At 46.5% G+C, this 27,930-nt stretch overlaps 1 protein-coding gene across 6 annotated transcripts in view; it reads left to right on the forward strand.

The window, feature by feature from the left end:
* The first annotated feature begins 4,151 nt into the window (after positions 1 to 4,151).
* Positions 4,152 to 27,930, forward strand: part of TERB2 (telomere repeat binding bouquet formation protein 2) — a 29,624-nt gene continuing 5,845 nt past the window's right edge. For 3 of the 6 annotated variants that reach the window (XM_065558504.1, XM_024103977.3, XM_065558503.1), the window contains exons 1-8: positions 4,227 to 4,290; positions 10,735 to 10,816; positions 14,527 to 14,672; positions 16,196 to 16,257; positions 17,278 to 17,363; positions 18,392 to 18,483; positions 20,223 to 25,821; positions 27,761 to 27,784. In XM_065558504.1, coding sequence (XP_065414576.1) covers positions 4,227 to 4,290; positions 10,735 to 10,816; positions 14,527 to 14,672; positions 16,196 to 16,257; positions 17,278 to 17,363; positions 18,392 to 18,483; positions 20,223 to 20,368 — 678 coding nt within the window. In that variant the 3' untranslated portion in view covers positions 20,369 to 25,821; positions 27,761 to 27,784. Of the gene's footprint in view, positions 4,291 to 10,629; positions 10,872 to 14,526; positions 14,673 to 16,195; positions 16,258 to 17,277; positions 17,364 to 18,391; positions 18,484 to 20,222; positions 25,822 to 27,760; positions 27,785 to 27,930 lie in introns of all 6 variants that reach the window. The other 3 variants (XM_042851630.2, XM_042851629.2, XM_042851631.2) reach the window with 3 other exon arrangements.

Here is a 27,930-nt window from a genome sequence, read left to right on the forward strand (position 1 = left end):
ACCTCCTCTCGGACAGCTCCCAGGCAAACTCCCGCTGTTAGCCTCTGCTGTTCGCCGGTTCGCTGCTGACTGCCCTTATATACCAGTCAGGCCCACTCAAGGCCCAGCTGGAACAAAGCACTCCCAATTCACACTTTTCAAACAAACAAGCAAGCAATCAAGCACACGGTCAAACTGACCAACTGTCCCAGCAGCAGACACTCAGATACTCACCAACACAGCCCCCCTAATGCAGCACTTAGCGTACCTCCTCTCGGACAGCTCCCAGGCAAACTCCCGCTGTTAGCCTCTGCTGTTCGCCGGTTCGCTGCTGACTGCCCTTATATACCAGTCAGGCCCACTCAAGGCCCAGCTGGAACAAAGCACTCCCAATTCACACTTTTCAAACAAACAAGCAAGCAATCAAGCACACGGTCAAACTGACCAACTGTCCCAGCAGCAGACACTCAGATACTCACCAACACAGCCCCCCTAATGCAGCACTTAGCGTACCTCCTCTCGGACAGCTCCCAGGCAAACTCCCGCTGTTAGCCTCTGCTGTTCGCCGGTTCGCTGCTGACTGCCCTTATATACCAGTCAGGCCCACTCAAGGCCCAGCTGGAACAAAGCACTCCCAATTCACACTTTTCAAACAAACAAGCAAGCAATCAAGCACACGGTCAAACTGACCAACTGTCCCAGCAGCAGACACTCAGATACTCACCAACACAGCCCCCCTAATGCAGCACTTAGCGTACCTCCTCTCGGACAGCTCCCAGGCAAACTCCCGCTGTTAGCCTCTGCTGTTCGCCGCTCAGCTGGTTCGCTGCTGACTGCCCTTATATACCAGTCAGGCCCACTCAAGGCCCAGCTGGAACAAAGCACTCCCAATTCACACTTTTCAAACAAACAAGCAAGCAATCAAGCACACGGTCAAACTGACCAACTGTCCCAGCAGCAGACACTCAGATACTCACCAACACAGCCCCCCTAATGCAGCACTTAGCGTACCTCCTCTCGGACAGCTCCCAGGCAAACTCCCGCTGTTAGCCTCTGCTGTTCGCCGCTCAGCTGGTTCGCTGCTGACTGCCCTTATATACCAGTCAGGCCCACTCAAGGCCCAGCTGGAACAAAGCACTCCCAATTCACACTTTTCAAACAAACAAGCAAGCAAGCAATCAAGCACACGGTCAAACTGACCAACTGTCCCAGCAGCAGACACTCAGATACTCACCAACACAGCCCCCCTAATGCAGCACTTAGCGTACCTCCTCTCGGACAGCTCCCAGGCAAACTCCCGCTGTTAGCCTCTGCTGTTCGCCGCTCAGCTGGTTCGCTGCTGACTGCCCTTATATACCAGTCAGGCCCACTCAAGGCCCAGCTGGAACAAAGCACTCCCAATTCACACTTTTCAAACAAACAAGCAAGCAATCAAGCACACGGTCAAACTGACCAACTGGGGATGGGAGGTGTGCAGAGGGATGGGGTACAGGGGTGAGGGCAGTGGGTTGTGGCTGCAGATGAGGGGTTTGGAGTGTGGGAGGGGCTCAGGGAGAGAGTAGGAGTGAGGGCTCTGTCTGGGGCTGAGAATGGGAGGTTTGGGGTATGGGAGGTTTGGGGTATGGGAGGGGCTCAGGGCGAGAGTAGGAGTGTGGGGGTGAGGGCTCTGGCTGGGACTGGGGATAAGATGTTTGGGGTGCTGGAGAGGCTCAGGGCTCGGGCAGAGGGTTGGGGTGCAGGGGGGTGAGGGCTCTGGCTGGGGGTGTGGGCTCTGGGGTGAGGCAGGGCAGGGGATGAGTTTGGGGTGCAGGCAGGCTGCTCTGGGACAGGGGCCAAAGAGGAGGACTCCCCCAGCCCTTTCCCTGCTGGCAGCAGCAAACTCTGGGGGAGGAGCCCCCTTTTCCTGCCCCCCACCACTGTCACTGCATGTGCTCCTAGGGCCTCTCTCAGGTCCAGAAGTCACCCTCGCCTCTCCCATGGTGGCTGCCGGGGGGTGCTGCGTGCGCCTCCTCCCCTGCTGTTGCCCTGGGCCCTGACTGTAGCTTCACTGGGGGTGAGGGATGGGGCTGCCTCCTTGCCCAGCATGGGGCAGGAGTGGTGACTGTGGGCCGGGGGGGAGGGGCTGTGCTGGTGGAGGGTCCCATTGGAAAATGAAAGGGTTTGAGGGGGAAGGACAGGCTCATAGTCAGTCTGCCCTTGCAGTCGAGATGGGGGGCGCTAGGACCCTGTGGCAGTAGTTGCTGCAGGGAGGTAGCATGGAGCTGCTCTGCTCCGGGGCTGGGAAGAAGGGGGGGGGAAGCAAGTCGGGGTTGGGGGACACTTGGGGGAGGCGCGGGGGGGGGGGGGCACAGGTGGGGCTAGGGGGGAGTTCATCCCGGTTATAAATATCTCCATGCCAGCAGCTTTTTTTTTCTCTTCACCGCTTTGTGTGCCCCCCCGCCCTCCCCCCGCTTTGTGTGCCCGAGGCAAGTGCCTCACTCCCTCACCCTTGTTACGGCACTGCATTCACTCTCCTCTTGTCCACCACAAACCAGTATAGAACTCTGCACAGCAACCTATACAGATAGATGTGTTTTAAAATAATACAATTAGAAGGGGGCAGGAGCAGAACCTAATGCAAAGAACAGCAGTGAATTTCTGACAGCTGCATAGAGGCTATTGCTCAAAAAGTAGCAAATGGAGACCAAGAACCGTACTGAAGTTTGAACAGCTAAGACTGGTCACTGAAGTCCATTGGCATGAGCCAGTTTTTTAAACGAATGTAAAAGGACATCTTTTTTCCAATGGAAACAATCATAAGGGACGAGTGAGGAGCACAGAGGCAGTCAAACCATGGCATGACTAAAATACAGGGCAATGAGAAAGATGTTATAGAATAGAAACAAGTTCACTTGAGGCCTGACCCTATTCTCATTAAAGTCCATAGCAAAACTCCCATAGAGCTCAGTGGGTGCAAATCATGGCACTGACAACTCAGAATTGTAGAGCCCTCTAAAGAAGTGTGGAAATATTGGAGAACATGTGAGAACTGAAAATGCCCAGATTCCAGAGATCTATGAAGGAGCAGAAGTCTTTGATCTAACTAGCGCCACCTGTCAACACATTACAATTGTGTAGTCATTAACATTCAAGAAGCCCCTACATATAGAGCAGTGCTTTAGGGTAGCAGTTTTATTAAATCTTAATTACAAAGAAATAATTCTCACCCCTAAAATTGCTAGAGGAAGTTAAAGTGGACCCCTAAAATTCTGCCATGAATACTTGGTTTGATACAAGGACACATCTTTAGGAATGGAAAATATTCAGGGCTTGATTGTTCTCTGATTTACATCAGTGTGAGAGAAGAATGCAGTCCTTACTATAAGTGCTGGACACTTGTATTATATTGTTTTTTAGATTCAAAGTTGAAAACTTATATTACTGACAGCTTTTTTTCCGGGTTAATTGTTGTTGCTCATTAAAGTCATAACGATGAGGGGGATGCTGGTTTCGCAGACACATCCTTACACATTGCTTTTTTGTTAGAATCTAGAGTTTATATTCACTTTTTTGTTAATGTTAAAAATATTTAGCACTTACTGCAATTCATCTGAAAGCTGTGTACTAGTATTCTCTTTTCTGAACTGAGTCTGGCCTGGCTGGACTTGTGAGTTTCCGCCAGGGGGGCATTCCTAAATAAACTTATAATTTACATTTTCCCAGTTGAGTTTATACATACAGGCTCTTGCTGTATAACTTTGCCAGAAAGCCAAGTTGTTTGTTGTCTTTGTTCGACTGATCTCTTGACTATAACGTGTTGCAGTTAATAAACAGAGAAGTTTGCAAAAGAGAAATACAATAAATATGATGCGAGGGGTGAGGGTATCTGTTTAAGGGCGCTGTGATCAAGGCGCATTATGGACTCTCCCCTGCCCCCTCGCAGCCCCAGGAGAGGTGGTGGGCGGGGCAATTGTCCAGGCCCCTCCCCCTACAGCCCGGAGACAGGCGGTGGGCGGGGCAGTGCTCCAGGCCCCTCCCCCTACAGTCCGGAGACAGGCGATGGGCGGGGCAGTGCGCCAGGCCCCGCCCCCTACAGCCCGGAGACAGCGGTGGGCGGGGCAGTGCTCCAGGCCCCGCCCCCTACAGCCCGGAGACAGGCGGTGGGCGGGGCAGTGCTCCAGGCTCCTCCTCCACGCTGTCCCCGCGCTGCCCGCCAAGCCGAGGGCCGGGAGTTCGCTCTGAGGCGCTGCCTGGGCGCGGGTGTCGGGATGTTCCAGGGCCGCAGCGCCTGGTTCTCGCAGAGCGTCAGCCGGGAGCTCCGCGATTTGTGGGGTGAGGGGGGGCCTGAGCGGCCAGTTATTCTGGAGCCCTATGGAGTCCCCCCCAGGAGGGAACCGCTCACCGGCGGCGCGGCTGGGGCCGGGGCCGGGGCCGGGTCCCTGCACTTCCCGCCGCCGGTGCGTGCAGGCCCGGCGCTGCTGCAGTCCTCAGGGGAGCGGGGACGGGTCAGGGGTCGGGGCCTTGGGGAAGGGATGGAGTAGGGGCGGGGCTGGGGCTGGGGCGGGGGCTTTGGGGAAGGGATGGAGTGGGGGCGGGGCAGGGGCGGGGCCTTGGGGAAGGGATGGAGTGGGGGTGGGGCAGGGGCGGGGGCTCTGGGGAAGGGATGGAGTGGGGGCGGGGCCTTGGGGAAGAGGCGGGGCAGGGGTTGCAGCCTCACAGCAGCTTTCTTGATGCCCTGTGTGAACTTTGTGTATAGGTTGGGACGGCCCTGGACACACAACGCTGAGGGGGGCGTGAGGTGGGTGGAGGCAGTGGCACATGTTCCTGAGTGGCCCAGCTGGAGAGGGGGCAGTGGCACACCCTGCTGAGGGTGGAGGCAGGCCCTGTGGGAAGTCAGTAGCACGCCCTGCTGAGGGGGGCGCAGACTGGGGTGGGAAGTCCACCCTGCTCTCGGGGGCTGTGCGGGTGGAAGCGCTCTGGGGTGATTGGGTCTCAGAGCTGGGGCACTGGGCAGGTGCCTGCTGCCAGAGGAGCCTCCCCTCCCCCGCCTGAGCTCTGGCTGTTGCCAGGGCTGAGTGGGCAGCAACGAGTGTCTGGCTGGGGTCACCCACCAGGCTGCTGCGGCGCCGCACAATGACCCTGCCTGGTCTGCCCCAGGGGGAGCCGCCTTCCTTCCCCAGGGCAGCCTGCTCCCTCCGCATGGCTCAGGTGGGGTAAAGGGATGTTGAGGCCGGCCCCTGGCGAGGGATCCCAGCTGACAGCCCATGCCCTGCATGGGGCAGCGGATGGGGAGCGTCACCCCTGGAGCTGCTTCACAAGGGCTGTCACAAGCTGCAGGCATGGCACTGTGGGCACCGTCACAGCTGGTGATAGTGCTCACTAGCGGCTGCATGTCCCTGTGCCCCCAGTTTCTGCACCCCAGAATTGCTATACGGTAGTGCTTTGAGACCATCAGAGCTCATTGGGGACCAGGCTGACCGGCTCCTGGCACAGCCTGCTACAATGGGTAGGAAAATCAACTGTGATCATGGATCACTTCAGTCTAACTGACACCTTCATAGACTCCAAGGCCAGAAGGGACATTGTCATCATCTACTGTAACTTCCTGTGTAACACAGGCCAGAGAACCTCCCCAAAATAATTCCTTGAGCCACCTCTCTTAGAAAAACATCTATCACAGCCTTTGGTAAATTGTCCTAGTGGTTAATTACTCTCACTGTTAAAAATTTACACCTTATTTCCAGTCTAGACATGACATACTGCCAGTACTAAAACATCTTTGGCATTTCTAAATATTATAGATAGCAATATTCTAACTCAAGGTATTGCATCCAACACAGGAGAGTTCTGTATTAGACCTTGTCTTGACAGATAAAATGGAACAGATCGCAGAACTAAAAATTAATGGGTGCTTAAGTACACATGATCATAACTTGATCACATTTATAATGTGAAAACAGAATAAAGTCTAGACCACTAATACACACACACACACACACACACACACTTGGTGCTTTTAAAAGGGCCGATTTCACAAGCTGAAAACAGTTATGAGCCAAATCAACTGTGAGGAAGAATTTAATCAGAAAAATATGAATAATAATTGGGAATTGTTTAAGAACACTTTATTAGATGCCCAAAAGGCCACAATCAAGGAAGAATGCCAAGCTGGTTAAAAAAGAGACCTGGTTTAGAGGGGAAGTGAAGACAGATATAAAAAAATAAAATATAACAAATGGAAGAAAGGGGAAGTTGACAGTAAAAATTATAAATCAGAAGCTAGGAATTGTAGAAAATTGATAAGGGAAGCAAAGGGACACCAGGTGAACTCTATGACCGACAGTTAATGTCATTAAAGAGTTTTTTAAGTGCACTGGGAACAAAAAGACTCCAAACAATGGTACTAGTCCAATAGTAGATGGAAATAGTATAATTATCAATAATGATGCAGAAAAGGCAGAAGCATTCAACAAATATTGGTTCTGTATCTGGGAAAAAAAGATGATGTCATATCATATGATAGCTCTTTTTCCATTCCATTAGTATTGGAGGAGGATGTTAAATAACAGCTAAGGTTAGACATTTTAAAATTAGCAGGTCCAGTTAACTTGCATCCAAGACTTTTAACAGAGCTGGATGAGGAGCTCACTGGACTGTTAATGTTGATTTTCAATAAGTCTTGAAAGACTTAAGTTCCAGAAGACTGGAAGACAGCTGATATGCCAATTTTAAAAGGGTAAATGGGATGACCTGGGGATAATTATAGGTCTATCAATCTGACATTGATCCCGGACAATATAATGGAGCGACTGATACAGGCTTCACTTAATAAAGAATGAAAAGAGAATAACATAATTAACACCAATCAACATATGTTTATGAAAAATAGAACCTATCAAACGAAGTTGATTTTTAATGAGATTACAAGGTTAGTTGAAAAAGGTGTTGATGTATATACTTAGACTTCAGTAAAGCATTTGACTTGGTAACACATGACATTTGATTTAAAAAACTATAATGATATAAAATTAACATGGCACAGATTAACTGGATTAAAAACTAGCTAAATGATAGGTCTCAAAATATAATGGTAAACAGGAAATCATCATTGAGTCGGTGTGTTTCTAGTGGGGTTCTGCGGGGATCTGTTCTTGGCCCTACGCTATTTAACATTTTTATCAATGACCAGGAAGAAAACACAAAATCCTCATTGATAAAGTTTGCAAATGAAACAACGTGAGGGAGTGGTGAATAAGGAAGAGGACAGGTCACTGATATAGAGCAATCTGGATCACTTGGTAAGCTGGGCACAGGCAAACAATATGCATTTTAATACAGCTCCATGTAAATGTATACTGTCACAGTTTCAGGGTAACTGTGCCTGTATTCCTCCCTATCCCCATAGTCCATTCCAGGAGTGACCAGACAGGTCTCTAGTCATTACCTGGCTCTGGCTGGAGACCCTTGTCCCACTCCTTTCTGATTGGGATTTTAAAGCTGCACAGCTGCCTTACAGTGTGACATCCCCAGCAAGTCGGTCTGCCTAACAGCCAGCATCTGTTTGTTGGTTTCTCTCAGGGGGCAATGAACAGTGAGTGTATTGCCGGCATTTACAATTAACACACAGCTCTTTCTAAGCAAGCATCTTTATTCTTAAGGTAAAAGCATTACAGAAAAAAACATATAAAATAATAAATGTACATGCTTATCACCCATCAGTCTTATGGGGCCCTAGTAGGTCAAAGTCTTTCCAGCCCACAAGGGTGGCCCCCGCTTCCTGGGCCAGAAGGTCCTGTCCATTTGCCAGATCAGGTTTTTATACCAAAAGCCTCTTCTTTGTTTAAATCTCTGGAAAACACAGTTTGAAGCAGTATTTGTAAACACCCCTGGGGGTGATGCTTCTCTGGAGTTGTTTACAATTCACAGGGTAATCATCTTCCAGTGTTTTTAGTTTCTGGATGAGCTGTGGTAACCCTTCCCCATGGACTAGAACACAATCATACATAAACAATTCATAAATTGAATACAATGGTCCCCAAAGATACCGCATGGGATTGCAATATTTGGCACATACACATCTAGGAACAAAGAATGGAGGCCCTACTTACAGAATGGGGGATTCTATCTTGGGAAGAAGTGACTGTGAAAAAGATTGGGAGGTTGTGATGGATAATGATAATCAGCTGAACATGAATTTCCAGTGTGATGCTGTGGCCAAAAGGCTAATGCAGTCCCTGGATGTATCAATTGGGGAATTTGCAGTAGTACAGAGGTTATTTTACCTCTTATTTGGCACTGTGAAATCATTGCTGGAATACTGTGTCCAGTTCTGGATTCCACAGTTCAAGAAGGATATTGATAAATCGAAGAGGGTTCAGAGAAGAGCCAAGAGAACGATTAAAGGATTGGAATACATGGCTTATAGTGATAGACTCAAGGAGCTCAATCAATTTAGCTTAACAAAGACAGCTAAGGCATAACTTGATTACAGTCTAAGTACCTCCACGGGGAACAAATATTAAAAAGATTGATTTATTAAATATTTAATCTAGCTGAGAAAGTTATTGTGATAAATGAAGGGGGGGGAGGAGCTTGCTACCTTTTATGAACACCCAGTCAGTGAGCTATAAAATCTCTGTTAGTAGTTGTTCTCTACTTGCTTTACCTTAAAGGGTTAAAAAGTCCATAGGTAAAAGGAAAGGAGTGGACACCTGACCAAAAGAGCTAATGGGAAGGCTAGAACTTTTTAAAATAAGGAAAAAACTTTCCCTTTGTCTGTCTGTGTTGTTCTCCCGGAGAGCAAAGACAGGGCTGGAACTATGCTGTAAAAACTTTGGCTAGGTATGAAAATTAATCAGATCATACCTAGAAACTACTCATTTGAAACCCCAGATATGTAAGTAGATCAGGAAATGTCTAGGAAGACGTGATTAGGTTTATCCCTGTTTATTTCTTTATGGCTATGAACTCTTCTGTGCTAACCCCAAATGCTTTTGTTTTGCTTGTAACCTTTAAGCTGGACCTCAAGAAAACCATTCTTGATGCTTAATTATTGTATTTGCTCTTTTAAATCTAGCAATAGCCTAAGTTTTCAGATGTATTTTCTTTCTTTTTGTTTAATAAAATTTACCTTTTTTAAGAACAGGATTGGATTTTTGTATCCTAAGAGGTTTGTGCACATGTTGTTTAATTAGCTGGTGGCAATAGCTGATTTCCTTTGTTTTCTTTTTCAATTCTTCCCCAGAGGGGGGGGGGGTGAAAGGACTTGAGGGTACCCCACAGGGAGGAATTCCCAAGTTCTTCCTGGGTTTTCAAAGAGGTTTTTGCACTTGGGTGGTGGCAGAATCTACCCGTCCAAGGTCAGAGAAAATCTGTAACCTTGGGAGTTTAATACAAGCCGGGAATGGCCAGTGTTAATTTTTAGAATCCTTGTGGGCCCCCACCTTCTGCACTCGAAGTGCCAGAGGGGGGAATCAGCCTTGACAGTTATAATGTGATTTAGTGGCCTGAAGTTGAAGCTGGGCAAATTCAGACTGGAAATAAGACATATGTTTTTAACAGTGAGGGTAATTAACCATTGGAACAATGTGCCAAGGGTCATGGTGAATTCTTCATACCTGGCAACTTTTAAATCAAAATTGGATGTTTTTGTAAAAGATGTGAACTAGGAATTATTTTGGGGAAGTTCTGCGGCCTGTGTTATACAAGAGAGCAAACAATGGTCCCTTCTGGCCTTAATTCATAGATTTTAATCTCTTGTTTCAAAGTGGGGTAGGTCAAAGTGCAATATGGAACTTTTAGTGCACAGCAGCGGAGTCCACATGGACACTTAGTGTGTGGCAGGCTAGTTCTTGCTGTGATCAAAGCAGGACTTTGGAGCGGAGCCCGGAGCTGGAGCATGGAGCAGCTCCGGAGCAGTGGAGCTGCAGGTTTTTGCCTGGAGCTGGAGCGAAGCCGGAGCACAGCTCCAAAGCCCTGGATCTAAGTGTTTGTGTGGACAAGCCCAAAGTTAGAGCAGGTTGCTGGCCAGCTCTAAAAGAGGGAGGCGGAAATGTGTCTGCATGTCACCTTTCCTTGTGCCTTCCATTTCTGCCCTGAGGAGGGCTCATTCAGACTGTGAACCAAACTCCTGCTCTCCAAGTACACCAGAAACAGCCTTATTGTAAACTTCACTTGGCAGGGGCTCTTTTACTCTTGTGAGTTCCAGTGTGAGCCATTGGGGAAGTAGAATAGGGAATGAATGCAAGATTGTTGTCAAGGGAGAATGATTGATCAGGACAGTTACAATGTATATAAGTTCCCAAGAACTGAATGAACTCTTTTATATGCCACAGAATAAGAAAGTGATGGGTTAGGAAAATATACCTTGGTCCTTAGGCCTTGGAGGTCTCCAAATACATTTTTTAAATAGTTTGAGAACTCAAAATACTGCATTTTGGGGATTTTCTAAACATTTCAAATGGCCGAACAATAGAGAAGATAAATTGTAGTAGGATTGCATTAGGCTGAGTAGGATTGATGCAGGAATAACTGGGTGAAGTTCTCTGGCCTGTGTTACGCAGGAGGTCAGACTAGATGATAATAACGATCCCTCTGGCCTTCAAATCTAAAAATCTGTGACTAGGGGTGAACTGTCAGGTAAAAAGCAGAAGTTCATATTTTGTTCCTTAGGACTGGAGACACTGACCTCAAATAGAAAGGTGCTCTGAACATACTGGAGGTAATAATCCTAAACCAAGAGTGCCATATGCGCTCAATGTGCCCATTTTTCTGCAGTGGCTGAAGGAGGAGTGATTTCAACTCATCATGGTGCTGATTACCTGTTCAGCAGTGATGCTTCACACCCTGATACACAGAGGTACACTTTGTAGGTTTGACTCTTGTAGCTGTTTGGCTGTGTTCTTATCTGTAAGGTAAGGGGAAAAAGCTATACCAGTAGAAGGCACCTATACATCAGTATAACTGCATTCATAGTAGGGGTTTACTTGTATTGCTATTTTGATTTAAAAATATATATCACTCCCCTAATAAAATAGTTATGCTGATACAAAGGCCTGGTCTACACTATGAGTTTAGTTCGAATTTAGCAGCGTTAAATCGAATTAACCCTGCACCCGTCCACACAACGAAACCCTTTACTTCGAAATAAAGGGCTCTTCAAATCGATTTCTGTACTCCTCCCCGAACAGGGGAGTAGCGCCGAAATCCACATTGCCGTTTCGAATTAGGGTTAGTGTGGCCGCAATTTGACAGTATTGGCCTCTGGGAGCTATCCCACAGTGCACCATTGTGACCACTCTGGACAGCAATCTGAACTCGGATGCACTGGCCAGGTAGACAGGAAAAGCCCCGCGAACTTTTGAATTTCATTTCCTGTTTGCCCAGCGTGGAGAGCACAGGTGACCACGCAGAGCTCATCAGCACATGTAACCATGCAGTCCAAGAATCAAAAAAGAGCACCAGCATGGACCGTACGGGAGGTACTGGATCTGATCGCTATATGGGGAGAGGATTCCGTGCTAGCAGAACTACGTTCCAAAAGACGAAATGCCAAAACATTTGAAAAAATCTCCAAGGGCATGATGAAGAGAGGCCACAATAGGGACTCATATCAGTGCTGTGTGAAAGTTAAGGAGCTCAGACAAGCCTATCAAAAGACAAAGGTGGTGACACAACTTAAAGGTGCTTATACTGCATAGCTTATTCCTGTAAGGTAAGGGGGAAAGAGCTATACCAGTGGAAGGCACCTATATATCAGTATAACTGCATTCATAGTAGGGGTTGTACTTGTATTGCTATTTTGGTTTAAAAATATATATCACCCCCCTAATCAAAATAGTTATGCTGATACAAAATGTGTGTGTAGACCTGGCCTTTGTTAATAAAAACTTAAATGCAAAAAAGAAAAGTAGTTTAGTTTTCCAAACCAGCGTTAATTCTACAGTTAAATGAAATCTTTTCTGCTGTTATGCTCTCCCAGCTGGTTTTGTAGCAGTTAGCTAGCAACCTCAAATCCCAGAATGTTGCTGACTTCTTCACTGAGGTATAAGAACGTAATCAAAACAAGAGACATTGAAAATTCAGTCTTTATAAGCAAGGTGGGAGAAAAAAATCAATACTTTCCAAATGGAAAACAGTCAAATTGCTAGGGAAAGAAATTTTACTTTCAGTCTGCCAAGTTATTACAAACAAAGGAAAAGAAATACATAAAACAAAAGAGGGCTTGACAGTGGGTTTTTTTTAAAGGAGAGCTGCAAAGCTTAAAATGAAGAAAAGACTGTAAAAGATCCTCAATCATGAAGTGAATATTTGTATAGATCAGTGGTTCTCAATATATTTATCATTATGGCCTGCAGGTTGAGAACCACAGTGCCACTCATCCAAAAACTCCCTACAGTCCCCTATGCCCAGTGCCCCCCACCCAGAGACTCTTCCACAGAACGGGGCCAGGAGCGCAACCCTGGGCACGGCAGCTGGACCCTGGGACCCATCATGTGCGGCCAGCAGCTGGACCCTGCAACCTGGACCCAGGGACCCTGCCAAGTGGGGCTAAGCATTCGGGACCCCCGGCCAGGAGCAGAGCAACCGGTGTTGGCCGGCAGCCAGGATCCCGAGGTATGGGGCCAGGAGCAGAGCCCCATCTAAAACCTGGGGGTGCTGCAGCACCCCTGCAAACCCCTAGTTCCAGTGTGCTCTACCCAGCCCCACAAACCTGCCCAGAGACCCCCCACTCCTGCACCCTGCCCCCCTGCGGCAATTGCCCGCCCCCTGCTGGCAGGAGTGCTCCTGCAGGCTGCCAGACACTGTCTCCCCCTCAGCCAGCCCCACCCCTTGCCAGACCAGAGCAGCACATTTTGAATTTATTTTAGCACACAGCTGGGCCACAGCTGTCTGCTAATTGGGCCGCATGCGGGCGAGCCGTGGACCGCTGGTATAGATTAAATGTCAGCTAAATACATTTTACAGATGACACACACAGGGAATTGTCAATGTTCTGTTAACTTTAGCCATATGCACCACATTCTCCTATTAATCAGGATAACGGGAATTCAACATGTTATTACCTAAAAACTTTCCCTTTTCTGCTTAGTTTTTATGACATCACTGGCTTCAGTTCTGAAGCAATACCCCATTGTGTACTATGATGATACTACTACTGCCACAGAAGGCTTTGGAGCATGGTGCTGGCCAACAGGTCACCAAACATTAAGTGCAGGTTTTTGTCAATACTTTGTGGCTTTGAAACAATGTAAAGATATTCACTTCTATTCAAAGGACTTGAACCATTTCTTTAACCGTTTGCAAAGCCATGCCATTTAGTATATAAAATACATATGTACCTGATCTGTGGGCTCTGCCTCCTTGCTTCAGTGGGTTGGTGAGGCTGATGTGGCCTTTTTTTTCTTGCTGGTTGGGGCCTTTTCCTTACTAGCCACACACCATAAAGCAAATATATTATTTTCTTTACCAAACTCAAGCTAACTTTAATTCTGTCATTTCATAACTATCCCTACACCTTTGCAGGCATTTACCAGTCAAGTTATGAGCTAAGGATTTGTTTTCCCCACAACAGCTGATAACACTGCAACCCTCTGACAGAACTATGCCAATTATTACCTGTCTGGCATAGTTATATGTAATTCCGCTTGCATCAACTGTCAGGAAAAATGCACAACCCTGAAGTCAGGACTTGACAGATAGTGAAAGAGAAAATGCTTTTCATATAATTTGTTTCAAAATAAAAATGTATCTGTAATATCAGTTTCCATGCACTATATATTTAATTAATGATTTTGGATGTAAAACATGCTCTATATCGGGGTGGCCAACCTGTGGCTCCAGAGTCACATGGGGCTCTTCAGAAGTTAATATGCGGCTCCTTGTATAGGCACCGACTCCCGACAACTTTCCAATGTGCCTGGGGGGGGCTCATTGCTCAACCCCTGGCTCTGCCACAGGCCCTGCCCCCACTCCACCCCTTCCCGCCCCCTCCCCTGAGCCTGCCGGGCCCTCGCTCCTCCCCCAGAGCCTCCTGCATGCCACAAAACAGGTGATTGGGAGGTGTGGGGGGAGAGGGGAAGGCGCTGATCGGTGGGGCTGCTGGTGGGTGGGAGGCGCTGGGAGCGGGCCTAATGGGGGGCTGCTGACGTATTACCGTGGCTCTTTGGCAATGTACATTGGTTCTTTCTCTCAGGTTGGCCATCCCGCTCTCTATTTTTTGTGACAGCTTTATATTAACTTTTGAAATATTAATATTTACAACAATTGAAACAATTTAAAGTAGGTCAATTGCATGACAGTATTCTCATTTTTATTTATTATTTGACTTATCATAGTGCATAGCAACCCCAGTTGCAGACTAGGATACCATTGTGCTAGGCACCATACACAAACAGAATAAAAAGACAGTCTCTGCACTAAAGAGTTTACAATCCCTTTAAACTCATTAGTCACTGTGTCCAGCCTTGGTACACTCTAGGGTTAAATTGATCATTCAAATAATTATGATTTGTTTTTTTCACATTTCTTTTTTATAAAAGCTTTTTCTGTTTTTTTTCTTTCTTCTAGAATACACCAGAGCCTAGATTATATAGAGGGTAAAGCTACAATTTTTCATTCTTGTTATCTCTCTGCAAATGCAAGTGCCAGCTCTGAAATGAAACAGACAGTGGCTTTGGGTCACTTCATCCTTCCCCCTGCCTGTGTACAAGAAGGTTAGGAAAAATATAGAGCATTTAGCATACAGTTTAATCATTGTTTTAAAACCGAGACTGTTGGTGATGTTTAACATACGTGGTCAAATTACAGTGACCTCAGTCTGGGTGTACTGGGGGAGAAGGGGCATAGGGAGTGTCCCAGGACTGGAGGCATCCACAGTTCTGCAGTGCAGGTTGATCTGAATCTACTGCTGCTCGTGGTGCTTACCCCTCTACTAGGTGCAGGTCTAGGTTGGCAGTGTGAGTGAAATCATGCCCATCTCACTCACAAATGCTGCTGCTCCATGAGCTGCCCCCAGTCAGGACATGTGCCATTACACAGGTATTGCTTTGCTAATATGTTTGGCCGTTTGTTTCCTAGCAGATGAGTGGATTGGAGTCACCTATGAGTTTGGGATCCTGCAGTTTCCGGTATCTTGACAGTTGATGTGGGGCTGGGCAAAAAGCTCTTCCCTTCCTTTCTCCCCATTTCTCTCTCCTCTCGCCTGCTACACTCCACAAACCTGATTGGTTGGGGGGGGGGGATGCCATTCCAACCCCCCCCCCCCCTTTTTCTCTCCTCCCTGCTACTCTTCACAAACCTGGCAGGCAGAGCAGAGTGCCACTCCAAAACAAGGACACAGAATTAACTCTGACCCTTGGGAGTCCAAAAGATTAAAAACAGGAAGAATAGGGACGGCATATTATGTATCAAAATTAGGAATTAATATGTCTAAAAGAATATCCGATTGTGTAGCTGTCATGACAGCTGAGCTGGTGGCGATAATGCTAGTGTTAAATTGGATCTGGAGTGTGCACCCAGCAGCGGCAGTCGTTTTTTCAGACTCGATATCAAGCCTTATGGTAATAAGAAAGGATGCCTCCATATGTAGAAGTTATCTAATCAATTAAGGGGAGAATATAAATCCCTAGGTATTTAGGAATTATAGTTGGTGATGGCTATGGACTAGCCAGTCAAGTTTGCTATGCCATGAAAAAGAAAAAAAAGAGGGACCCCCCGGGAGGGTTTGAGTGAATGAGCAGATGGGGGACCAACCTGGGAAGATTCAGATAGGAAACAGGAAGAAGCAGAGAGCAGGAACCCTGAGCTATGGGAGACAGGGAGCTGTTTGGAGGGGAGCCAGCTTGTAAAAGGGGACTCTTATAAGTGCTCAGCCTGGACCTGACAGAAAAGCTGAGCCCATGCGACAGGACCCATTATTTTGAGCTCATACCGCACACCAGCCTCAGAGAGCATGGACAAGGTGGACTGATCCAAAGGCGGGGACAGATTGCATTGGCATGGGGCAGAGTCACTGCATGTCTAGCCAGGAGTGGGAGGCCTGTTTTGCTGTTTACTGTGCGGAGACAAAGGAGTCTGTGTAACCACTGCTAGAGATCCTGACCTAGGTACCAATCAGTGGTCATTACAGTTTTGTTTCACACTTGGTTAAAGATCATCTCTGCTAGCTGACTGATTTTTGCTGGACAGATACCACTGTGTAATACTTTTGACATTAATTTATTTTTATTCACTACAGAAATTAGAAGAAAACTTGGTAGTTTTATATGGGAGCAGATGAATGATTCCCTGATGGAACAGGTAAGGTTGTACTAAAGGCACATTGGGGTGAAATCCTGTCCCATTGAAATCAATGGCAAAACTTTGCCTGACTTCAGTGGAGGCAGGATTTCATTCCAGGGCTTCAAATTAAACAGTGGATCAAATGTTTTTGGCTTTTTTTGGATTGAATTGTGATAATCAAGATGTCTATTACTGCCTTTGGCCTACTGTGTATCCCCCTTCTACTGCATGGTGTCCAGGAAGCAATCATTCAGAACTTGCAGGAAATGGAGTTGCAGAGGGATTCACTACTATCACCACAAAACAATGTCCATATTCTTAAAAATAATGAAATGGATTGAGAAAAGCCAACAATGATATAAAGCACTCAACCCACAGAAGCAGGTTACAAAGCTTTTGTGCTTTCTCTGGTTACTGCTGGCTGGGTTGGGTAGCTTAATGGTAGTCCTTTGTACTACTATGCCAAAAATTTGGGTTCAGATCTCTTGCTCCCCAGGCAAATTACTGCTATGCAAGAATCTCCTCCTGCCAGAGGCTAAGATTTCTGGACAACATGATCAACACAAGCTGCCTTATATTGCAAAGTTTGATTTTAGTGTTAAAATCCTAAGTAGTAAAAGCTTAGCCCAGCTGAAGGACCTTTCACTGTCCTGTGTCCGCAGCTGAGATAAATGGGTCTGGACTTGATAACAGTCCCAAAGTAAATTCTAGATAGGAAGTAAGGGCTGTAGATGGCAGTTACAGTAAAGGAATCACACAGCTGTGTGATTATTTCCCCCTTGAGGTGAACCCCAGTCCACTCTGCAGGGCAAGGTTAGACTGTTTTGTTTCCACTTCAATTTTGGTGTTTGTGCGATTTTTAAAGTTTGTTTTGTGTGTGTGTGCATGCATGTGTAAAATTTGCATTTGATAGTGCCTATCGTGGAATGTCAGAAAATGGAAAATGATAGTTATCAGAGGAACTTTCCTTTGCTTCCTTATCAAGTCAGAAGGGGCTGTATGCACAATTTTAATCAAAATGTATGTTGACATCCACAGCTTGATGAATTAACACCAGTTGAAATAAAGACTAGCATAAAAGAGGATGAGCAAAGAATAAAGGGCAAAAAAGACCTGGATGGAAGGTATTTTCTTTATTTCCATGTTAGGATTGCTTAGGTCCTGCTGTTTAGGCACATGAGCGTATAACACAAGGGTGGCCGAATTTACTGATCTTCCGAGCCGCATACGATAATCTTCAGAAGTTCGAGAGCCGGGTGCACCTGCTTGGGGCTTGTGCCCTGTGGCAGAGTGGTGGGGCTTCCACCCTGTGGGAGGTGCCTGCTGGTGCTCAGGGCTTCAGCAAGAGCCGGGCTGAAGCCCTGAGCCACGGCAGGCACCTCCTGTGGGGCTGAAGCCCCTAGCCCCACCACCCCGCTGCAAAGTAGAAGCCCTGAACTCCTCCTCCCAGTCTGGTAGGTGGAGAATGGGGAGGCATGGGGGGCTCCGCGAGCCGCACTTTAGCTGTAAAAGAGCCGCATGTGGCTCGCCAGCCGCAGTTTGGCCACACCTGGTATAACATATCAATTGATCGATAACTCTGAATCCTAATGATTACAGTGTAAATCTCAACCATAATTATTTTGCTGTTGATCATTTTAGCAGGAACATCCAGCTAATGTATTTATCTCAGGATCCCAAACTGTATTCCACTTGTTCCCAACTGTGCCCTGCCTACTTGTCAAAACCTTCAACTTCCTCTCCTGTCAACTTCTGCACTGTGGTTATATGTTCAATACAAAAATCTGCAATGCAATGAAAATTGAAGATGGAAGGCCAGATTGAAATAAAATGAACGTGATATCAAAATAAATAAGACAATGGATTCTGTACCCATTGTATTATTTATTTCCATATTTAATTCAATAAAAACCTTCATTTGTGAATTTAGCAGAGGTTGCTGCAGAATTTCCATCTTGCCACACTGGACTTCTTCAGAAATGAGGGGCTCTTGCTTGTGGAATTTAGGCCCTTAGCCTTGACTATAGATTGGCAGGGAAGGGAAAATTTGAAATTCCCATGAATAGCCGAATCCAGTAACACAGCCATTCCTGAAAGCAAGCTTTAAAAAGTAAACGAAAGAAGCAAAAATAACACTTTTTTTTCTCTACAGCGGTAAAGAAAAAAGAGTATCAAAAACACCAGTGGGAGGGAAACTGAAATACTGTCCACTTCAGGATTATCCAGTGAACAATATGGTGACAGGTAAAGATTAATATAGGTGAACTTTCTGCCAAATGGAACAAATGCAAACAATGTTATGGGTGATCCTGATAAAGATTGGCCTATTCTATGCCCTGTTCATGCTTGATTTCTTTATAATGCAGACAGAAAATCATGCAGTGTGTCTTTTCTGTGCAAATTCTATACAATCAATCTTCATGCAATTCCGCATCTATTCCTAGTGAGATGTCCTTCTCACCATGTGAACTTTCTAACAGTTGGGTTCAACAAAGGGTATAGTTTTCACTGAAATTGATTTGATATTTGTTTTTGATGAATCCAGGTTGTCCCCTATTTATCACTTTAATTTCTCTAGGTGTTTGCAAGTATCCAAAGTGATGCTGTATTAACATTTCTAGCAGTTTATCAGATGTTGCATCAAAGTTAAAATGACTGTCTAGTACAGAGGTCGGCAACCTGCGGCAAGTGTACCAAAGGCGGCACGTGGGCTGATTTTTAGTGGCAGTAGTTTGTTGCCCTGCCGCTGGCCCCGCTCAGCCCGCTGCCGGTCTGGTATTCCATCTGCCGTCCGCGCTGCCGGTCTGGCATGCGAAACCTTTTACTGGCACGCAAAACCTTAAATTAATGGAGACTTGGCACACCACTTCCTAAAGGTTGCTGACCCCTGGTCTAGTTACTCCCTGGATCCACCTTTTCCCCTACTAAAAATAGGAGCTGTATTTGCCATTTTTTTTACCCTTTGGGAGCTCACCTGTGCTTCTGATATCCATCTAGTTTCATGAGCACTTTAGGGTTTGTCATTAGATGCTGATGATAAGAAAAAGTTCACATTATCTAGGTATCCTTCTAGAGGATGTGTTATGGCTGCCCCTTTTCTTAGTTGATCATTATCAGAGATTCCTGAATCTGGTAAGTGCAGTATGGGGTTCTATTACAATATTTTTCATGTATTAATTATTTTCAGTATAATTCACCTACTGTGAAATTCACCCCTGTGCAGAGGGCCAACCCTATGGGCAACTTAAATTCTATTTTGAAGGCTTAAGCAGGACTAAAGTGATACATAGGCTTGGTCCTGTCTTTTCTGCACAGAAATGAATTTCTATCCTAGTAGACAAGTTCATTCCCACACTATACTAAGCCTATGTCTACATTGCCCAACAGTTTGGCCTATGGGGGTACGAATAGCAGTGCATACCAGTGCTGCACTGTAGCACTCCTGTGTGAACGCTGCAGATGCAAACTAAAAGATTCCTAGCTTGCATTAACATAGTACTCTTCAAACAAGACTACATTAATGCATAGGAACCATTCAGTGTGCACCCGATGGGGTAGAGAGAAGGATTGTCCAAGGACATCACTCCCAGTATAAAGATTCTTTCTCTCCAATTTGCACCAGTGAAAAAGCCTTTCTTTAACTTGTGCGCATACTATTAATGATTTGATAACATTTGCAATCCTGTGCTTGCTTTCCCTGGGGAAATGATGGCAGAGCTTCAGGAGCTTCATGTATTTCCCAACAAAGTGTTCTTCTCTGAAATATATTATATAATATTTGATGTAATCTCACTGAAAATAGTAATAAAGTACCAGGGATTTCTGTGTTTGTGATACTTTGTCTGTGATTCTCCCCCACCCCATATCAACAATATTTTGTGGATATTCATTCCACACTCCAGAAAGTCCAGTAAAAAAGACTGGCCCGAGTGCTGTAGTTTCTGTGGTGTTTATATATATATATATACATTTTCACTTTGTAGGTTATGTCTCTTCTAGTGAGATGAAGAAATACCTTGGGGAACTACATGACTTCATTCCTGGCACTTCAGGCTACTCGGTATATTGGATTAAAAATGAGATGGACATTTTCTGTGATGTGAAAAATAAATTGAAAAGAAAACTATAAATGACATTTAAATTGTTTGTATCAAAAACATAACTTGGCTTTGCTAAAACATTGCTAAATATACGTATGTCCGTTTAATAACATCCCATCTTTAGCATTGTATATATCCTTGTTCTCTCTCTTTGTGTTGGTTGATGGTTACTTTAAATAGCGCTGTCATGGTACTTACAGGTTTTTTTTAGTTCAGTGACTGGAGGACTGAATTCTGAGTTGAATTTCTTTGTATTATTTTTGGCCCAGGCTAACTTATTATATTGACTACAACTGGGTGTGCCTTATAATTTTTTGGATACTCATTATATTTTAACAACTGGTTACATTTGCTGTAAACAGCTTCAACTACTTAAAATTTATTTCATATTAAAATTACATATAAGCTTTCATCAAATAATTGCAAGATGTTTGCAATTTTTCGGGTAACAGACTTTGATTTCAATATGACTTCTTGAGCAGAGATTTTATTCTCACATGGCTACATGCAAAATACTCCCCAGGGTGATTCTGACTGTTAGTAAAGCAGGTGTTAGTAAAAGTAATGTAAAAGTATAATTAGGCAGTCCAAAGAAGAATTTGAAGAGCAACTAGCAAAAGCCTCAGAAACTAACAGCAATTTTTTTTTAAGTACACCAGAAGCAGAAAGCCTGCCAAACAATCAGTGGAGTCGCTGGATGATTGAGATGCTAAAGGAGCATTCAAGGAAGACAAGGCCATTGCAGAGAAGTTAAATGAATTTGTTGCATTGGTCTATAGAGGATGAAGGAGATTCCTACACCAGAGCCATTCTTTTTAGGTGATACATCTGAGGAACTGTCCCAGATTGAGGTGTCAGTACAGGAGGTTTTGGAACAAATAGATAAATTAAACAGTAATAAGTTACTATCATTTAAATCAGCTTCTGTACCAGATGACTGGAGGATAGCTAACGTGATGCCAATTTTTAAAAATGGCTCCAGAGGCGATTCTGGCAAATACAGGCCAGGAAGCCTGACTTCAGTACCGGACAAATTGGTTGAAACTTTAGTAAAAGAACAGAATTAGCGACACATAGATTAACATTATTTGTTGGGGAAGAGTCAATATGGCTTTTGTAGAGGGAAATCGTGCCTCATCACTATATTAGAATTCTTGAAGGGGGTCAACAAATGTGTGGACAAGGGTGATCCAGTGGATATAGTGTACTTGGACTTTCAGAAAGTCTTTGACAAGGTCCCTCACCAAAGGCTCTTAAGCAAAGTAAGGAGTCATGGGATAAGAGGGAAGGTCCTCTCATGGATCAGTAACTGGTTAAAAGATAAGAAACAAAGGGTAGAAATAAATGGTCAGTTTTCAGAATGGAGAGAGGTAAATAGTGGTGTCCCCTATGATCTGGAAAAAGGAGTAAATAGTGAGATGGCAAAATTTGCAGATGATACAAAAAATTACTCAAGATAGTTAAGTCCAAAGCAGACTGCGAAGAGTTACAAAGGGATCTCACATAACTGGGTGACTGGGCAACAAAATGGCAGATGAAATTCATTGTTGATAAATGCAAAGTAATGCACATTGGAAAACGTAATCCCAACTGGACATACAAAATGATGGGAGCGAGGTCTAAATTAGCTGTAACCACTCAAGAAAGAGATCTTGGAGTCACTGTGGACATTTCTCTTAAAACGTCCACTCAATGTGCAGGGGCAGTCAAAGAAGCTAACAAAGTTAGGAGCCACTAGGAAAGGGATAAATAATAAGACAGTAACTATCATAATGCCACTATATAAATCCATGGTACGCCCACACCTTGAATACTCAAAAAATGATATATTAGAAAAAGTAAAGAGAAAGGCAACAAAAATGATTAAGGACATGGAACAGCTTTCATATGAGGCGAGAGTAAAAACACTGGGACTGTTCAGATTGGAAAAGAGGCGACTAAGGGGGATATGATAGATGGCTACAAAATCATGAATGGTGTGGAGAAGGTGAATAAGGAAGTGTTGTTTATCCCTTCACATAGCACAAGAAGCAGGGGGTAATGCAATAAAATTAATAAGCAGCAGGTTTCAAACATAAGGAAGTACTTCACACCATGCACAATCAACCTGTATAGCTCATTGCCAGGGGATGTTGTGAAAGCTAAAAGTATAACTGGGTTCAAGAAAGAATTAGATACGATTCTGGAGGATAGGTCCATCAATGGCTATTGGCCAAGTTGGTCAGGGATGCCACCCCATGTTCTGGGTGTCTCTTAACTGCTGATTGCCAGATGCTGGGACTGGACAACAGGATAGATCACTTGATGATTACCTGTTCTGTTCATTCCCTTTGTAGTATCTGGCATTGGCCACTGTCAGAAGACAGGATACTGAGCTAGATGGACCATTGGTCTGACCCAGTATGGCCGTTCTTATGCCCTGTCAAGGGGATAGTTCACCATCAGTGATTCTCCTTTCAGTAAGGGAGAGTTGCTGCTAAATACAATGGGCCAAATTTTGCCCTATGGCACTAGTGTGGCTCACCAGTCTCCACTGGGGTGTATGTGTGTAACTGAGGACAGAATTTGTCTCTCCTGTATTTAGTAAAAGGAGGGTGTTAAAATTATATACGTACACAAACTGAATATGGGGAGCCCCTCACTTTCACTATCAAACCTTCAAAAATAACTCAGGCTAACCCAGAGTGCTGGTAACTATTATTTATTGTACTTCGGCTCCCTCTGGTGGAGATAACTAGCACTGAAGATTGCAGCAGAGATTAAAACCGGACCTCTGTTTCGTAAATCTTATCACACCCTCAATATTCTTATCTTTTCTTCTCACCCTTTCCGGACTTACATTGTATTTATTTATTCTGGGAATACGTCTTTCACTGAGACTGTATGTGTGCGTTAAGCTTGGTAAACCCTAATTTTTATTAACATAGACTACACACTTCAGAGCATTAAATAGCTTGTTGATATACTACCTCTTGTGTAGGGTGAATCTCTGGTTTTAGAGTTCAGAGAGGCTGATTACCATGATTTAATTGTCTTGGGTGGAATTTTCAAAAGCACCTATGTAATTTAGGAGCACAAATCTCGCTGATTTTGGTCACTTAGGTGCTTTTTGAAAACCCCACCCTAAATTTGGACCTTAGCTCCGAAGGAAATGAGATAAATTGAGCCACTGTATTTTTACCATCCAGGCAGAGGTTCGGCAGTAGATGCCTTGCAGTTTGTTCAGTGTCATTTTTCTTGTGGTCTTCTAGCTACTGTACTCTATGGCTTGGACATGTCTACTCCCATTTTTCCACCTTAATGGACTGGAGGAAGGGCTGTTTCTCCCTAATTCTTGCTGTTGCCCTTCTATGTGTTTGTCCCTTTCAGATCCACCCATATCTAACTTAGGCACATTTTCCAAGCATGTAAGTGGGGATGTTTCCTAGAGGGTTTGTATTATAACAGTCAGACATTTATACTTATCATTATGAAAGAGCCCAAAGCCCTTGCTAACCTCTGTGTCTGATTCTGATCCCACTTATATCAGTTTTACACTGAACAAGTGCTGATCAACCTTTGGACTAATAAAGGTACTTTCAGTTAAAGTGTTGACTCCTGAACTTTATTGGGGTAGACTGGACACCCCAGGTATACACTGGAAAATCCCAACAGTCGGAGCCGGGATGTCAGGCAAGATGGACTGTGGGCTGGCCCGGTATGGCTGCTCTTATGTGTATGCTCTTATCTGGACTTGCTGCGCTGATCTGCAGTTAACAAGTCTTGTACCAACTTTGTCACAAACCACCATGGTACATGTGTGGTGACACTACGCAGTTAGAGAAAGGAACAGAAAATAAAGCATTATCTTGTTTCAAGCGCTACGAAGGCAACTGGGTGGGTGGTGTGACGGGAGAGCCCATAGCTCTGATCTGGCAAGACACATCTAGCTACTGCACCAGGAAGTAGAGCAACCAGAGCATCATCCAATAACTAGATTAGCCTTTGCCTGTAACTACTTCCCCCAGATTATTTATTAACCATTCAGCTGCACCCAGGTTTTTTCACCCAGACACAGCAAATAAACTAGGGTGTCAAGGGCAGCACTGGAGGCCATCTGGGTCTAATCAAGTTCCCCTGGGGTGACATCAGGTGTCCCTTTTGCAGGGCTGAGATCCAGCTAGAGCTCCCAGGGCATGACTAAGACCCTATGGTGGGGCTCAGGAGACCTGGTCATGGGTCTCTTTGGTGGCATCAAGAGCCCCTGGTGTGAGGCAAGGGATGCCTAGCTCCCTGTCTGGCTAGCTGTGTGTTGTCTGCCTCGCGCTCTGTGCCCATTTGCAGACAGAGCCAAGTGCCAGGCAAAAGATTGCAAAATGTTCAAGAGAGAAAAGCTACATGAAAAAAACAATCAGCAGGGGCTTGCTTGCTTATGATTGACATCAAAGGAAGGGACTGGCATAGCTTGGGGAGGAAGGGAGATCCTTCACCTAGAAGCCAAGCTGCCAGTGTGTGTATCTTCTGAAAGGAGGGTCCCAGCCAGCTTGGCTGTACAGTGCTGTGAGAAGGATTTTTGGGTGAGAACTATCTTATCAGCCAAGAAGGTAACTTGTTAAGCAAGTCCAGGCTCTAGGATGGGTGTTATGATTTTATGTTGGATGTAACCATCCATTTGTTGCCAGCACATCTACATGCTATTACGTGAATCTCTGGGCTTTGTTAAATAACCGTATCCTTAATTTCACTATAAACAAATGCAAGTGCTGTGAGTTAAATGGAGTTGGGAGCTGAGCTGGAACTGGTAAACTGGGGGCTCACTGCTTCTTTGGAAGCCGCTGATGAAGCTGGTGAATGCAGCAAGTGTCCAGTGGCTCAGGGGTTTGGGCCAGTTCCTTGGGGCAGAAGCCAACATTCATTGTGTGTTACAGTAGCATCTACAGGTGCCCCAGACAATGTGCGAGGAGAGAGCGCTCGACAAGACCAAGGAAAGAGGAAAGAGAAGATGTAATGGCTGCACATCAGATCCCTGAAGCTGGTGAGTGGGATCCATCATCACCCCTTGTAGCAAATGGGCTACACAGATCCCTACCTGAGTTTGCCCCCAGGTGTACAGACTCACAGGGGGATGAAGGGGGAGGCAATAGATAATGAGTCAGGTTCACAAACACATGCCGGCTGCTCCAAGGAAACACAGCAGCCATAACTCAGCTAAACCAGCCAGCTAAACCTGATGTCCCCCAGGGGAACTTTATTGAGCCCAGATGGCCTCTAGTGCTGCCCCGATGCACTAGTTTATTTGCTGTTTCTGGAGAAAAGCCTGGATGCAGCAAATTATTATAATAAATAATCCAGGGCAGAGAGTTACAGGAAAAGGCTAGTGTCTCATCATTGGGTGTTCTGTTTCCTCTAACCACTTCCTTTTGCAGCAGCTAGAAGCTTCTAGCCAGACCAGCGCAACAGGCTCTCGGGTCAGAGCACCCACTCAGTTGCAGGTTGAAACAAGGTAACGCTTTACTTGTTCTGTTCAGTTCCTTTTTCTAATCGTGCAGTGTCCCCACGCGCGTACCTTGGCGGTTCTGTGGCAGGACTGGTACCAGACTTGTTAACTGCCGATCAGCACGGGAAGTCCAGATGTCTTTAACCTTTTCCCATTAACAACTATCTGACTTTGGCTCATACTGCTACCCCTCTGCAGTGTGTGTGGCTGTGTGGGGTCTCGTCCCTCCTTGCACTGTCCCAGTCTGCACTGATTCGAAGCCAGATGCACTAATGGGGTGGGCAAACTATGGCCCGTGGGCCGGATCCGGCCCTCGAGCTCCCACTGTGAAGCAGGGTCTGGGGCTTGTCCCGCTCCGGCCGGGCGCAGGGTCAGGGGCCGCACAATGCAGCTCCCGGAAGGTGCGCCACGCGGCCGCGCTCCAGCAAGCAACAGGCAGGCAGAAGGGCCTTTGGGGAAGGGAGGGTGAAGGAGAGGAGGGATGTGGTGAGTGGCAGGCAGCGGAGACCTGGGGGAGGGAGGGGTGGAGGAGGGGAGGGATTCAGCAGGCAGTGGGGGTGGAGGAGGGGAGATATGCGGTGGGGTTCTCAGGCGGGAGGGGTAGAATGACGCAGTGATCAATAGGCAGGGGGGCCTTTGGGGGAGGAGGAGTGGCACAGAGGAGGGACACAGCAGGTGACGGGGGCAGCGGGGAGGGACTCAGCGGAGGTTCTCAGGCAGGGCTGTCCTTACCCATACACAAAGTACGCAGCTGCGTAGGGCACCAGGAAATGTGGGGCACCAAATTTCTTGGTGCCCTGTGCAGCTGCGTGCTGCTCCAACCCCTGCTCTGGCTCTTCCCCAGAGCCCCCACCCCTGCCCTGTCCCAGCCCTGCCCCCATTCCCCTGAGCTCTGCAGCAGGGCAAGGGCTGCACTCACCAGCAGCGGGAAGTGCAGCGACCTGGCCCCAGCCCCACAGAGGCCTAGGGCCAACCCCCCCCGCGGAGGCCTGGGGCCACACACACACACCCCGGGGGGGGCTGCCTAGGGCCCCAGAATAGCTAGGGATGGCCCTGGTCTCAGGGGTGGGAGGGGTGGAACGACTAAGAGAGCAGCAAGGGAGGGAACTAAGCATGGGTGGGGCCTGGGGTGGAGTGTGGGAGGGGCCTTGTGGGAGGAGGCCGAGTGGAGGCAGGGCCTTGGGGCGGAGCAGGGGGCAGGGCCACGGTCCGGGCGCCTGGGGAGCTTCTGGGGTTTGGACAGCTTCCCCAAATGCCAGAGCCATGTGCTGTCCATGCCATCACACACTGAGTAAACATGAATTAACCACAACAATAAATCCCATAATTAAATAAGATGATTAGCTACAGTGCAGAGACATAATTTAACTGAGGGGGGAGGAACGTGCCTGATGGGAACAAAGCGAGCATAGCAGGTCTGAGCATCTGCCCATAGGATCTATGATCCACGCACTCCTCACGCTGTGCAATAGACCAGCACCTCTTGACATAGCTGCCTAGGCAGGATCCGGGGCAGCTGGTGGGAGACAGGGATGCAGGTTCATCTGTGGAGCCAGCTCCTTGCTCCTTTTGGCTGTGGGTGCAGAGAGCTGGGGTCAGTTGCGGCTGTCCCTGTGTGACCTGGGGTGAGGCACTTCATCTCTGTGCCTCAACTCCCCTGCGGGAATGTTGTGAGGCTACTGTGCTGCCTTTCAGGGGTGGGGGGTGACTCCAGGTGGGTCAGGAAGGGGCTCAGATGCTGGGGGAATAGGAGCCAGAGCAGATGCCGCCCAGCATTTAGGACAGAGGTAGCTCAAGTGTAGGTGGTTGGTTACAAAGCCACCTTCCAGCCAGGAGTCACAGCAATGTCCTTGCTCTTCTATCCGCCCCGCAGTGCCATATGTTCCCCGTTCTGTCTCACCCTCCCCTCCCAGTTTCATCCTGAGCTCTGTTTTTGTTTTCACAGATGGGCGGCATTTTTACATCTCAGGTGAGTGCAGCATGGTTTCTTGCCCCCCCCCCCCCACCCGCTGCAGGCCAGAGACAGCACCGGCTCCACTTCACAGGCTCTATTGTCACGCCAGCCACTGCCTTCTGGTTAAGGCGGTGCCTGGCATGCAGGAGAACAGGGATCGG

Source organism: Chrysemys picta, chromosome 10 (assembly GCF_011386835.1).
Source record: "Chrysemys picta bellii isolate R12L10 chromosome 10, ASM1138683v2, whole genome shotgun sequence".
In the NCBI taxonomy this organism is placed as follows: domain Eukaryota; kingdom Metazoa; phylum Chordata; order Testudines; family Emydidae; genus Chrysemys; species Chrysemys picta.